The sequence below is a fragment of the Camponotus vicinus genome, unplaced genomic scaffold (assembly GCF_025532165.1).
Source record: "Camponotus vicinus isolate PSW18456_S1 unplaced genomic scaffold, iyCamVici1.0 SCAF_8, whole genome shotgun sequence".
In the NCBI taxonomy this organism is placed as follows: domain Eukaryota; kingdom Metazoa; phylum Arthropoda; class Insecta; order Hymenoptera; family Formicidae; genus Camponotus; species Camponotus vicinus.
The window spans coordinates 8,064,770-8,076,965 of record NW_028141980.1 but is presented as its reverse complement, the minus strand read 5'-3'; the positions used below and the strand labels follow the sequence as shown (position 1 = coordinate 8,076,965).

At 31.3% G+C, this 12,196-nt stretch overlaps 1 protein-coding gene across 5 annotated transcripts; it reads left to right on the top strand.

Annotated features, from left to right (window-relative positions):
- Positions 1 to 1,534: 1,534 nt before the first annotated feature.
- Positions 1,535 to 11,531, top strand: LOC145976100 (uncharacterized). Of its 5 annotated transcripts, none has more exons than XM_083107048.1 (11): positions 1,535 to 1,683; positions 2,687 to 3,854; positions 3,939 to 4,077; positions 4,555 to 4,754; positions 4,838 to 4,976; positions 5,085 to 5,306; positions 5,604 to 5,705; positions 8,449 to 10,393; positions 10,495 to 10,690; positions 10,818 to 10,992; positions 11,178 to 11,531. In XM_083107048.1, exons 2-11 carry the CDS (start codon positions 2,800 to 2,802, stop codon positions 11,238 to 11,240), a joined length of 4,236 nt encoding a protein of 1,411 aa, XP_082963174.1. In that variant the 5' UTR covers positions 1,535 to 1,683; positions 2,687 to 2,799; the 3' UTR covers positions 11,241 to 11,531. The 5 variants fall into 5 exon arrangements, with proteins under 5 accessions (XP_082963174.1, XP_082963176.1, XP_082963175.1 ...); XM_083107049.1 differs by having other exon boundaries at positions 1,536 to 1,683; positions 2,687 to 3,054; positions 3,424 to 4,077; XM_083107046.1 differs by having other exon boundaries at positions 1,536 to 1,683; positions 2,687 to 4,077.
- The last annotated feature ends 665 nt before the right edge of the window (positions 11,532 to 12,196 follow it).

Sequence of the window (12,196 nt, the reverse complement as noted above, 5' to 3'; positions counted from 1 at the left end):
TGCTGCAATACGGATATGGAGTGCAACACTCTCTAAAAGTCAAGATATGATGAAGCATTATAATTACAATATCCTTTAATCAAATTAAAATTGATTTTTCTTCAGCGTTAATCTGTCAAGAATTGGAAGAGTATCAATCAAATTTAACAGTTTAATATAGAATCAATCTAGTGATATTACGCGATGTGATATATATTAACAATTTTAGATATTTATAAAGAGATATTTATTAATAATTTTATAAAGTAATTTTATAAATAATTTTATAAAATTTCTATAAAGAAGAAATTAATAAATGAAGTGGGAAAAATGATGACATTTTGTTTCGCTCGATCTATAGCTGTGCATTTTTTTGCACTACTCAAGTACTTTCAAAAATTTGAATTAATTAATATATAATATTTAATATATTTATATAATACATAATAATTAATATATAATAAATAATATATAATATTTAATATATTTATATAATACATTTAACTCTGTAATTTTGTTCATTAACGATATCATATTTTTTGTTTATTAATACTTTTTGTATCTTGTTATAGCAACGCTCATTATCTTAACTTTTCTTTTTTTTACGAAATAAATTAACAAAAGAATCTAAGGACAATTTACAAAGAAGATATCGCAACATTTTAGGCAATTTAAAATCACATCGTATTAATTGTTAAATTGTCGAAAATTGAAAAATTTTCCCTTTATAAATAATTTAAAATCTTTTCTTATAAAAATCATTTATAAAAAGTATTATAAAAATTCATTTTTCTAGATAAAAAGCATTCGAAAGAGACTTTTTTTTCTTCATATGTTTTTTCCATGTGTTTCGATATTATTCGGCGCTTTTCAAAAGCTACTTACGTAATCACTTTATGGACTGCTCATGAATAGAACATGCCATCATTGAGAGAGAAAGGAATATTTCTTCTTTTATTCAAGAATATTGACGTCTCTTACGTATTTAAATTTCTGACTTGTATTATGCATTCGCGATAGCGCCGAATAAGAATTTCAAATCGACCAATCAGAGAAAAGGAAACGAGCGCCATTAGATGTGGCACGCTGTCAAAGGCCATAGAGTTCACGCAGTCTAGATCAGCATCACTATGGTCTAGTAACGCTTGCTCTCTTCAATCCGATTGGTCGAAATTTGTACCCAACGCGCAGTCGCAGTCGCTATCATGGAATAAGCTATAAATAACTTAAGCGTTTTTAAATATCTGCATCTTTTTTAAAAGCTAGAATTATGTAGCCACATTTATTTTTCGACTATCATATATGTCAAATTGTCGCTTGGTACATAACTATCCGTACAAAAAAATTGTGAACAATAAACTAAGAGAGAGAAAGAGAGAGTCTTAAAATTCCGTGATTGGTGGATAGCTCTTCTCGGGTTTTTTTCTCGTATAATTGAGTTAAATAAAAAGAGATGCACATATACATGTTCTATTTAGAACGTTATCTTATTTCTACGTAACTTTATTCTGTGTTTAATTTTTTTTTCACTCTTCTCTCTCCTTCTTCAAGGCATGTTTGTCCTTTTTTAAACAGATAAAACGCAAACAGAGCTCTCTCAGGGCGCCATTATCTCTTAGTAATATCTTTGGGGTAGGAAGCGGCGGTAAAGGATTAGGTTAAGATATCAAAATCGTTTACTTTAATAAGGTATAATATTGCTAGGTAAGAAAAAAAAATTAATAAAGAGGAGATATAGAACTTGCATTTATGAGATACGTAAGATCATTTAGGTTACTTTAAGAATATCTTTTTTGTGAGTAATTTAATCCTTCTATAAATTCGAATACACAGAATCACGTGCTAAGTAACTTCTTCGAGGAAGCTTTTTTGTATAAGAAAGAAAAGAAAAAAGACCCCCAATAATGTTTAAATATTTTTAATTTTGTTTAATGTATCTCAATCTTTGATATTTATCGCGGATCCTTAAAATTTACGCGAGATAAGCTCGGTAATAGTCTGTATTTATCTGCAAAGTTGTGCATGTGTGGATTTCACTTGTTTTTCGTGTAAGAAGATCGTTTTGTATACTTTCTTATTTTTAGCGAATTATTTCTTTAGAGAGTGTAAACTACAACTTGTTAGAGATGAATTCCTGAGATATTTTTTCATATTGTAAAAAGCACGAAGAAACATTTTAGATCCTAATCTTAGGAATGTGCGAGACTCCACACGTTAAAGTTCTTGAAAACAAAAGATATTGTGTATGTAGTTATTTGTGTAGAATATCTGTGAATCTCGTGGCTATTTTCTAAGCAGATAGAAAGTTATTTCTAAATCTTTGATAAATAATTAAAAATAAAAAAATAATAATAATAATTAAAAAATTAATAATAATATTAAATTAATAATAATAATAATAATAATATTAAATTAAAAATAATAATATTAAATTAATATTAATAATAATATTAATATTAATAATAATTATCCTTGACAAGATTAATAGATAATAATGAGATACATTATTTCTTTTGCTTATGACATTTTTTTGCTGTATGCTATTATATATAAAATTATATGCAAAATATATGACAAGTTAAGAAATATTATTGCGCATTGTTTGCATCTTTTGCATCGTTCATAATTAATTAATAGAGTGTAATGTATCAACATACAGTACTTTTGGAATTTCTACATCTTTACTAAATATGGAATTTTTTTGCAGGTATCCAAGTTTTTTCAAGAGAGACACTAGTGTGAGAAATATGTTTCTTATATATCAGTAATATTCTAACAATAAGAATATTTGAATGCGAATATTAAAAGAATTTCTACGCCATGCCGACAAACAATGCGAAACTCGATGAGATTCGCAAGATTCTCCTGTCTTTGCTGCTTGCTCGACCTGGAAGCACCTCGGTTGCCGTCCTCGATCAAGATTATTACGAGGTGGAAGGTGAGCGTATACCATGGCGGAAGTTTGGCTTTGCCGATTTGGTGGACTTTCTCAACAGTATGCCAGAACATTTTGTGATCGAATGGTATAATGGTGGGCACCATGTGCGCGGAATCGCATCAGAGAAGACTAAACACGTGAGCTCGTTGGTATCCCGTCAGAAGCTTCCTCCGAAGTCGAAATACATTCCGTCTCGGTTTCGTCAGGGTAATATCACTAGTCGATTTGTCAATCGTTACTTGCCGCAAATGCAACGTCATCGAGTCAGAATCACAGCCGAGCAGCTGTCGTATATCGTAGCCTATGTCAGGAACAAACCAAATGGCATAAATATGCGGAATGTCATTTCGATGCTACAGAAGCGATGGCCACATATCACAGTCTCTATGTACGACATGCGGGAACAGCTGCGCGAGTTGTCGCATTTCTTGTATCTGGATTGTGATATGATTTATCCTAAACTGCCTGTGAATGATGTTTCACGAAACGTGAAAAATCATCCACAGCCTTCAACATCACAGCCACAGAATGTACCACGGTCACCAACCAAGGAAACAGTATGCGTTGGTGGAGAGGAGGGATCCGATTTTTCGGAGGAGTTTGACGATGAAAGCATCTTTGTTCCATCCAATTATGTAAACAATAATTATCCGAAGCAATCCCAGACTAGTGGGCGGATCGCCGCGAGTTTTGCGCGAAATATGAGTAATGAACAGAACGCAATGTTCAATCACAATGACGACGTCGATGATGATAGCAGCTTGAATGATCTGCCAGAAATTGCTTCACTAATAGACGATAGAACAAAGTCGCGATTGGATCAGTTGATACGAAAACATCCAGAGGGTATTTGGTGTGCTGATTTGCCTGAGAAATATTTCAAGGAATATAACATACATTTAAATTACAACGAACTAGGTTTCATCAGCGTGCGCGAGTATGTATCTTACTTGACGAACATTTTCTATATGACACAGGAAAATTTGACCGATGATTTCTTATTGTATACCGCGGACAATAGGCCGATAGTTCCTGACCAAGAGTTGTCGAGAACAGAGTCTACCGATATAAGACCAAGCTCACGTGAGCACTATGATGAACACAATGCAGTGCGAATACAATATGACAATGATGACAATGCACCGATCCCAGCAGATGTTGTAAGTATATATTTTCTGATAATACCTATATTTATTTGATAATATCTCTCATTTAGAATTAATCGATAAGATATATCTTTTGTTGAATTACATTGTACATTGTTAATTGTATTTATTGATTTATTTATAATGCTAAAATTGTTAATGTTTTTTTTATAAGTATTAAAATTTATAAAAAGATATAAATTTTATGTAGAAATATTAATCCTTTAGATTTTTATCGTAAATAAAATTAAAGATTGTATATAAAAAAAATTCATAGGTATATTCATAATATATATAAATAATACTCAGGAATTGTAGGATTTCTTAAGTATTATATTTCTTTTCGTGATGTTTATTTTCTTATTAATTAAATAAATATTGTTTTACTTTCTCTAAAATAAAATATATAATCTCTTTATATAATTATTCCTTTTTTTATATGCATACCCTAATAATATTGCAATAATTGGTATATAATTGGTAATTTTATAGTCTCCTACTATAACCAAGATATTTGCACCTGAGGATACAATGGGTTATGATGAAAGTGTGGACCAAATATCAGTGACTGATTTACAATCTAATAGAAAATATCTGGAAGTATATATTGTAGAAATATTTCATCCAACCTTCTTTTGGATACATCTACGGGAAAATAAGAAAAGCTTTGATGAACTTATGGTTAATTTACAGTAAGTACAACGATTAATCAATCTTCATGTATTAATAGTAGCAATAGAGAGAAAGATAATTAAAATTACTTTATTTTTTCCAGCAATTATTACGAGCATAATAAAGATAAGTACACCATTCCAAAGATAGCTCTTAAAAAAGGTCTAAACTGTGCCTGTATGTATGGAACTAAATGGCATAGAGGGATTATTAAATCTGTAAAGCCAGATTTCAGAGTGACGGTGAGTGAAAATGCAATATAAGATAAGAATATTTTGAATAATGAAATTAAGTTTCTGGAAGTGATTCTATCAATTATATTATTATAATAATTCTTTATCTTTCAATAGGTAATGTTTTACGATTACGGCACTTTGAAGACGCATGCGTCCGAAGATGTATATTACTTGCACAAACAGTTCTGTTATCTACCCGCGCAAGCGATTCCTTGCGGCTTGTACAATGTTAGACCACGTGTTGGTGATCGTTGGAAAAAGAGTGTAATAGATCAATTAATTGATAAAATTGATCAAACTCTTTTAGCCTTAACGATAATTTCTGTTGATCCTTCGGTGAGATTATTTTTTATTTCTAAAGTCAAAATATAAGTACTTTAATTTTTAACTTTAGATTATTTCTCGACTATTGTGAAATATCTTTGTTTTAATTTTCGGTATCAAACAAAAATAATTAGATTGATAATATTTTATTGACAACTTTTTAATATGATTAATTTACATATGTGTAATTTAATAATAACATTTATATGACATATGATAATAATAACATTTATAGAAAATTGCTATTATAAATATGATTGTTATGGATGTAATATTATTTATCTAATATTTATCTATTTATTTTGATAGAACAATTCTATGATGGTCATTTTGTCTGATACAAGCGAAGAGGAGGATGTACATATAAATGATTGGTTAATCAGTGAGAAATTAGCACGATGCGGTAAAATGGTGCGTATATGTGATAACTTTCCATATCTTCATTATATGACTTGCAATAATATTAGTATGCCATCGCCTACATCTATGCCAATTGCCCATGATAAGATGTCTGAAAGTGATATAGAAAGTGATATAGAAAATGTAGATGAAACGCGGCATGATCAATCGATACCGTGTAATAAAGGAACGCATACATTATTTAATGTAAAGAGTGAAAGTAATGTAACAAATGAAAACAAAACTGTCGAGTCAAATATAAAAGTTTTCTTGCAGAAATTACGGGATAATAATTCACTGGATGCTGAATCATCGGATACTAAATCGCAATCAACAGATTCTTCGAAAAATGAAAAACCAAGTGGTTCTAGAAAATTTGCCACGTTGTTGGAAGAATTGAGAGCACTGAATGTTACATCCAATTCTAATCCGAGCATTTCGACGTCAAAGTCAAATCATGACTTTAAAGATGACATTCGACAAATTGATTCAGATATGAAAGCTAATTCACACGACGATAATGAAAAGCATTGTGCATCGAATATGGATTTTGCTTTAAGAGATTCTGACAACGAGGATAATAACGAAAAAGATTTTGGAACATTTAGAAGTTTATATGGTGGACATGGTTTGATGGAGCCTTTTGATTGGAAAGTAATACAAGAGACCAATGATCTTCTTCGTGAAACAAATGCTACATCACATAATAATTTGGACACTCTAATTAAAGAATATAAAAACAATGTAACAGAAGATGAATCGGAATCGCATGATTTAAATAATCTGGAGAAAAAATCATTACCTATTAACCCTTATTTTTTTAATCTAACTCATAAACAAGAGGAATATTATCTGCCCGAGAAGAATATCAATTACGGCTTTAAGAATGTATCTCAATCCGTGGCAAGACTGAGAAACAGGATGGAAGTACAGAATGATAAGTATACAACAGTAATTGTACCGAGGAACATACTTGAAATATTGTGTGGTAACTATAGTAACACTCAAGCCCAATCTCAAGATACATTAAGTTCTGACATTAATACTGTTAAAACCAATGGTGTAGCTTCTCCAGTAAAAATGACAGCCCAATCCAAGACCATAAACGAAAATAATGAAGCATATGGGACAAGAACCGAAATAGAAAACAGAGATTTTGATACAGATGATATGAAATCAAGCGCTTCTAATATGATTAATAATGAAGATAAGAATGAAATGATAAGAATAAATAATAAGAAAATGTTTGAGTGTAATACAGATAGTTCCTCTGAATGCAGTACACCTGGCAAAGTCAATCCCAGATATAAAATGTTATTGGATCAAATGAGACGCATGCAGATGGATTCAATGGATTCAAATACTTCCATGGACTTGTCTAGTAAAAGAGACTCTCCCAGCAGCGAGCAAATTCCGTCGTCTTCCTATAGTCACAGCAATAGCACTACCAGTAGCACAATGATCTCGTCAGACGACGAACAACACGAGGACGTCAAGAGTCAAAGTAGCATGCGCTTTACCAAATTATGCAACCTTTCGAAACTGTCCACGTCCTCGAGTGATTTTTCATTAGATTGCAACTCTAAAGAAACTAAATGTCTTTTGTCCTCGGAAAACGATTCTGTCTCTTCTTTCAATGCGAATGATTCCAAGCAGCAAAATCATTTGGTGGAAATTGACTCGATTGCTTCTACCGTTGACAATTCAAAACATCCGAATGCAACAGTCGAAAGGCCTCGTATCTTAAAGATGTTGGAATCGGTGTTGAAAAACATGGAAAATGCGTCGAGCGATGTTGAATTGGATTCTGATGACCTGAGTAATCAAGAAAGTGTCGCGAGTGACAAAAACTGCGACAAGAAAGAAAGCGAATTAGTCGACGAATTGGTGGTAGATCGTGTGAAATGCAAATCACCGAATAACGACGTAAATGTGCTTGAGGAAACACTTGTTCCGCCAGTGCTAAATGATTGCGATATAGAATCCGATGGGAGTGAGTGGGATGTTTGTGTAGAGTCTGCCTTACGCTTTGAGGAAAATGGGTACAATGCCTCTCAAGTTTCAGATAATGAATCTGAAAGTATTTAGATTGCAACTCTAATTTAATAAAATTGCATTTTGAGAAAAAAATTTTTTATCACACAATGAATCATATATAACTTTTTCTCTTTTTTAAATTAAGATAAATTAAGATTGTGTGATTCATCATCATCATATTAATCATTAACCATTTAAGAATTACTTTTAGTGATGTGTAGAGGAATATTATATTTGATAAAAAAATACAATTCTTATAATTGGATTACTAATATATATACATATATATATATTTTTGTAATTACATTTCGCAATTATGTAATACATATTAAGATATTAATTTAATTATGTTTTGGGAAAAATTTGAACCTTATGTTATATGTAGTGTATATAAAATACGACACAATATGTAATAAAGATATTGGAATGTGCAAAGCAAAAGTTGTGTAAAGTTATTATACCAATCAGCAAGAAAAATACTACTACGATCACATAAAGTGATAATTTTTCCCGAATTCTCGTGCTTCGGTTAAATGTTATTCCATGTTATTTTTCAAGTTTTTCTTATAATTATCGAACTTTCTTATTTTTTTTATTTTCACCTCGAGCTTGTTGGAATATTATTCAAATATTATTTAATTTCCTATAAGAAATATTGTTATAATGATATGCATATCACTTTATCTGATCTCTTTTCCCTTTTGTTTTCATTACTCAGGGTGATGCCGTCGATATGGCGAGCATAATGAAATACATAGTAAACAATTTGAATCAATTACCGACGTATTGCTTCGCGGAGGAGAGCCTAATGTCAGATAGTCGCTGTAAGGCAACATCCACCGAGGAGCTACACGAGGTACCTTTGGTTTCGTCAAAACAGACTCATCCGTGTCGCGATGGCCTTGAGCAACATTCGGTGAGGCCACCGCCAGGCTTTGCACCTCTCGACAAAAAACCCAGTTTATCTAGCACGTCAACGAGAAGTTCCAGTGATATATATTCCTTCGGAAACACGTCAAATGTAAGGATACCGAGCTACGGAAACATAGAAGCGACGAATCCATTCCTGAACGATCAACAATTGCACGACAATGTCATTTCTAATGACACAGCGAAGCAGATATTTACGCCGATCTGGAGCGAGAACATGCAGTTGTTTATCAAGCTGACTGAAGTTTTATACGATTTATTAGGACGCTCGCCGCTCAATAGAAGTATATTTGAAAATCACATGTCAATCCAGTGTCACTTGAATAAGTTTCTCAGAAACTTCGAAAAGACGCTGGCACCGGACAGCGATAAGTCTACGATCGGCGCGTCATCAGCGTCGCTCAATCTCGCGAAAGAAACGACGTCGAACAAGGTCGACTCGGTGGAAAAAATGCCGGTTAACTCGAACGCCGAAAATTTCGTGAATCAGAAACTTGCGGGCATGAGTAATTTATCACTGAATCCATTCGACGATGACAAGCTATCGCAGACTCACAATATGTTTTCCGCTTATGGTTCAAACGGTTATACCTTTAGCTGGCACCAACCTGACAAATTCAGCCCGCGTGTCCAAGTAACTCCAATTTCTCCTTCTCCAGTAACTCCAACTCCCATGTTTACCAATTATGGATCAGCGGCTAATGTTTTTCTCCCGAACGCCGATCAGGGCGGTGAAAACCCTTCTGCGACGAAGCCGATATCTTCAATGGTACCAAACGGTGACATCTGTAATAATAATCATAATTCTTCAGCTTTCAACTTTTCTGCAAATAACGAATTCGCCAAAGTGGTTAAAGAGACGAATCCCTTCAAGTTTTCTATGATTAATAATATGCAGATACCGGAGAAGCAGAATGAACGGATGACGAACAATTATGATACAAATGCTGCATCTTATCTATCTGTTAAAAATCTACACGATCATTCTTCGAAAATGGAAACTGTAAATGCTAATGCGGGAAGTAAGAGTTTTCCTACGACTACAGAGCACGTCAATGTCAACAGCATTGATTACACTCCTAAAATCGTCTACGAAGCTGGTCCGGTGATGTATAATATACAGAAAAAGGAAACGGGTGCAGACATGAAACGTAATGCTCGCAATAGCGATTTTAAAAATGATTGTAACGTACCTCCCAAAAAACATTGTGATAAGGAATTGTCCTCGCAGTCTGTAAACGATACCTCGTACTTGAAATATGATAGCTTTCATATTGACGAGGGTTATGTGAGTACCAACCGATTACCAACCGATTATACGTTGCAAAACTCACCTTCGATTATAAACGAGTCGAATTATCATCTACAAAATAACGTAAATGAGCGTGTCGTTTCCTCTCAAGCATGGAAAAAAGTCGAGATTCCAGAACGTTGGATGAACTCGCATTTTCCAAGCGATACTTCCTTACAAAATCATAGTGAGGATTGTACGATTAACACATTGATTAATTCTTCACTTCCTAAAGACTGGAATAATGCCAAAGAATCTGTAAATCGAGGGATGAATGGAACAGCTGATTTAAGTTACATTTTTCAATGGAACGATAAAGAAACATCGATGGATATGTACAAGAATTTCTGGAATAATCCATCTTACAAGAATCAAAAGTTCGAATATAAAAATGAGAATAGTGACTTTCTTTTCGACACATCTTTTGTGTTTCAGAAAATTGGTATGTATGACATTATCGGGATTCAGTGAATTGAACTAGTGTTTATTAGTATTGTGCATATGAAATAAATTATTAATAATTTTTTAATTTTTTTTAAATAGATTCAGTTAAAAACGCGACACTTGTATTTCACTCCGAAGGAGAAGGTTGGATATTGACACAAGAATTTGTACAAATTTTTACACATTTTAAAACCTGCTCTTGTATGATATCTATGTTAGAAACGATGCATATAAAAGCTACATTCAAACAAGTTCAAAGATCCGACTATCCAGTACAATTTTTGCAACTCGATCAGTAAGTTTACAAAAATTTAAATATAGCATATTTTAAACACGCACCACACATGTACATTTGAACTGTACAAATTTTACATTTCAACTTTAAAAATGATACTTTTTTAAAAATATATCTATCGTTTTAGTTATCCTTTACATGCTACACGAGATTCCAATATGCGCATCGAGTCCATTCATTTAATCTCGTTACAAAGCGCGTTGTCATTATTACATAAGTTGAAAATAGTTACTCGCGAGGAAATAGATAATGCTTTTAAGAAAAACGAGTTTGTGAGAGGTTCTGTTTTACCCGATATGTGGGTAAGTATTTTTAATATCTAAACTTTTCAATCTTGATTTCAATAAACAAGCGATTATTTATATACATTTTTCGTAAACGAAGTAATAATTATAAGATTTTATTAGCAATGAACAGTGTTATTTATGAAAAAATTTTTTTTTTGTACATGGAATACTTAATTAACTTGATGTTTTTGTTTGTTTAGATGCTAATCGTCATTTATCGCGACTTAAAACGACGGATCGAACAATGCAACTTGTTGATATAAGTATTTAAAACATTCAATATAAATAGCTTTGTATAACTTTTGCTTATTAGATTTATATCCTTATTGTTAAATTTACACCTGTGACCGATACAAAAGTACCTCTTTGTATAAATATAAGTATATAAGTAATTTTATTTTTTTTATGTTTATAACGACAATAGGTGACAATTATGTTTAAGTTATCAGGGATTTTCAGTTTTTTAAAACGCTGATTCAGATGTATTATTTAAAGCTTAAGTAACTGAGCATGGAAATATGAAGTGTCCTGAGAATATAATTTCATTTATCATACTATTATTTCTAATAACATTTAACATATATAATTTCTTAGTGAATTATTATTAAATTCTTCAATGAATTTTTCTCTCATTCTAATCATTATTTCTTGACTAAGTACAACTAGTCTTAAACACTAGATGTTAAGAAGTATTTTTGTAATCAATTGTTTTAAATGAGAGAATATATGAACGAATATAAGACTGTTAAAACACATCAAATGAAAAAAGGATCTGCGTTGATTTACTCACCCATATCAAGAATTCTCAATATTAGCAGTGCCTTTCTCAAATGTATATATTCAAGTTTTTCTTCAAGCTGAAAAAAGATTAAAACTTCATAATAATTATGTCAAGAATAATTTTTGTAAGTATAGTACTTCTTTGCAATTTACAGAAGTAATCACTGCTAAATAATTTTAAGACAAAATTTATTTGTATGAATTAAAATATTAAAAATTATATAAGATATTAAGAATTTTAAATTAAGAATTTAATAAAATATTAAGAATTAAAATATTAAAAATTATATAAATATTATATAAATAATTAAGATATTAATTATATAAATATTATATAAATAATTAAGATATTTATATATTTGTATAATTAAATTTATTTTTTATTAATTTTTATAATAATTATATAATTAAAAATTATTAATTTATATAATATTTATAT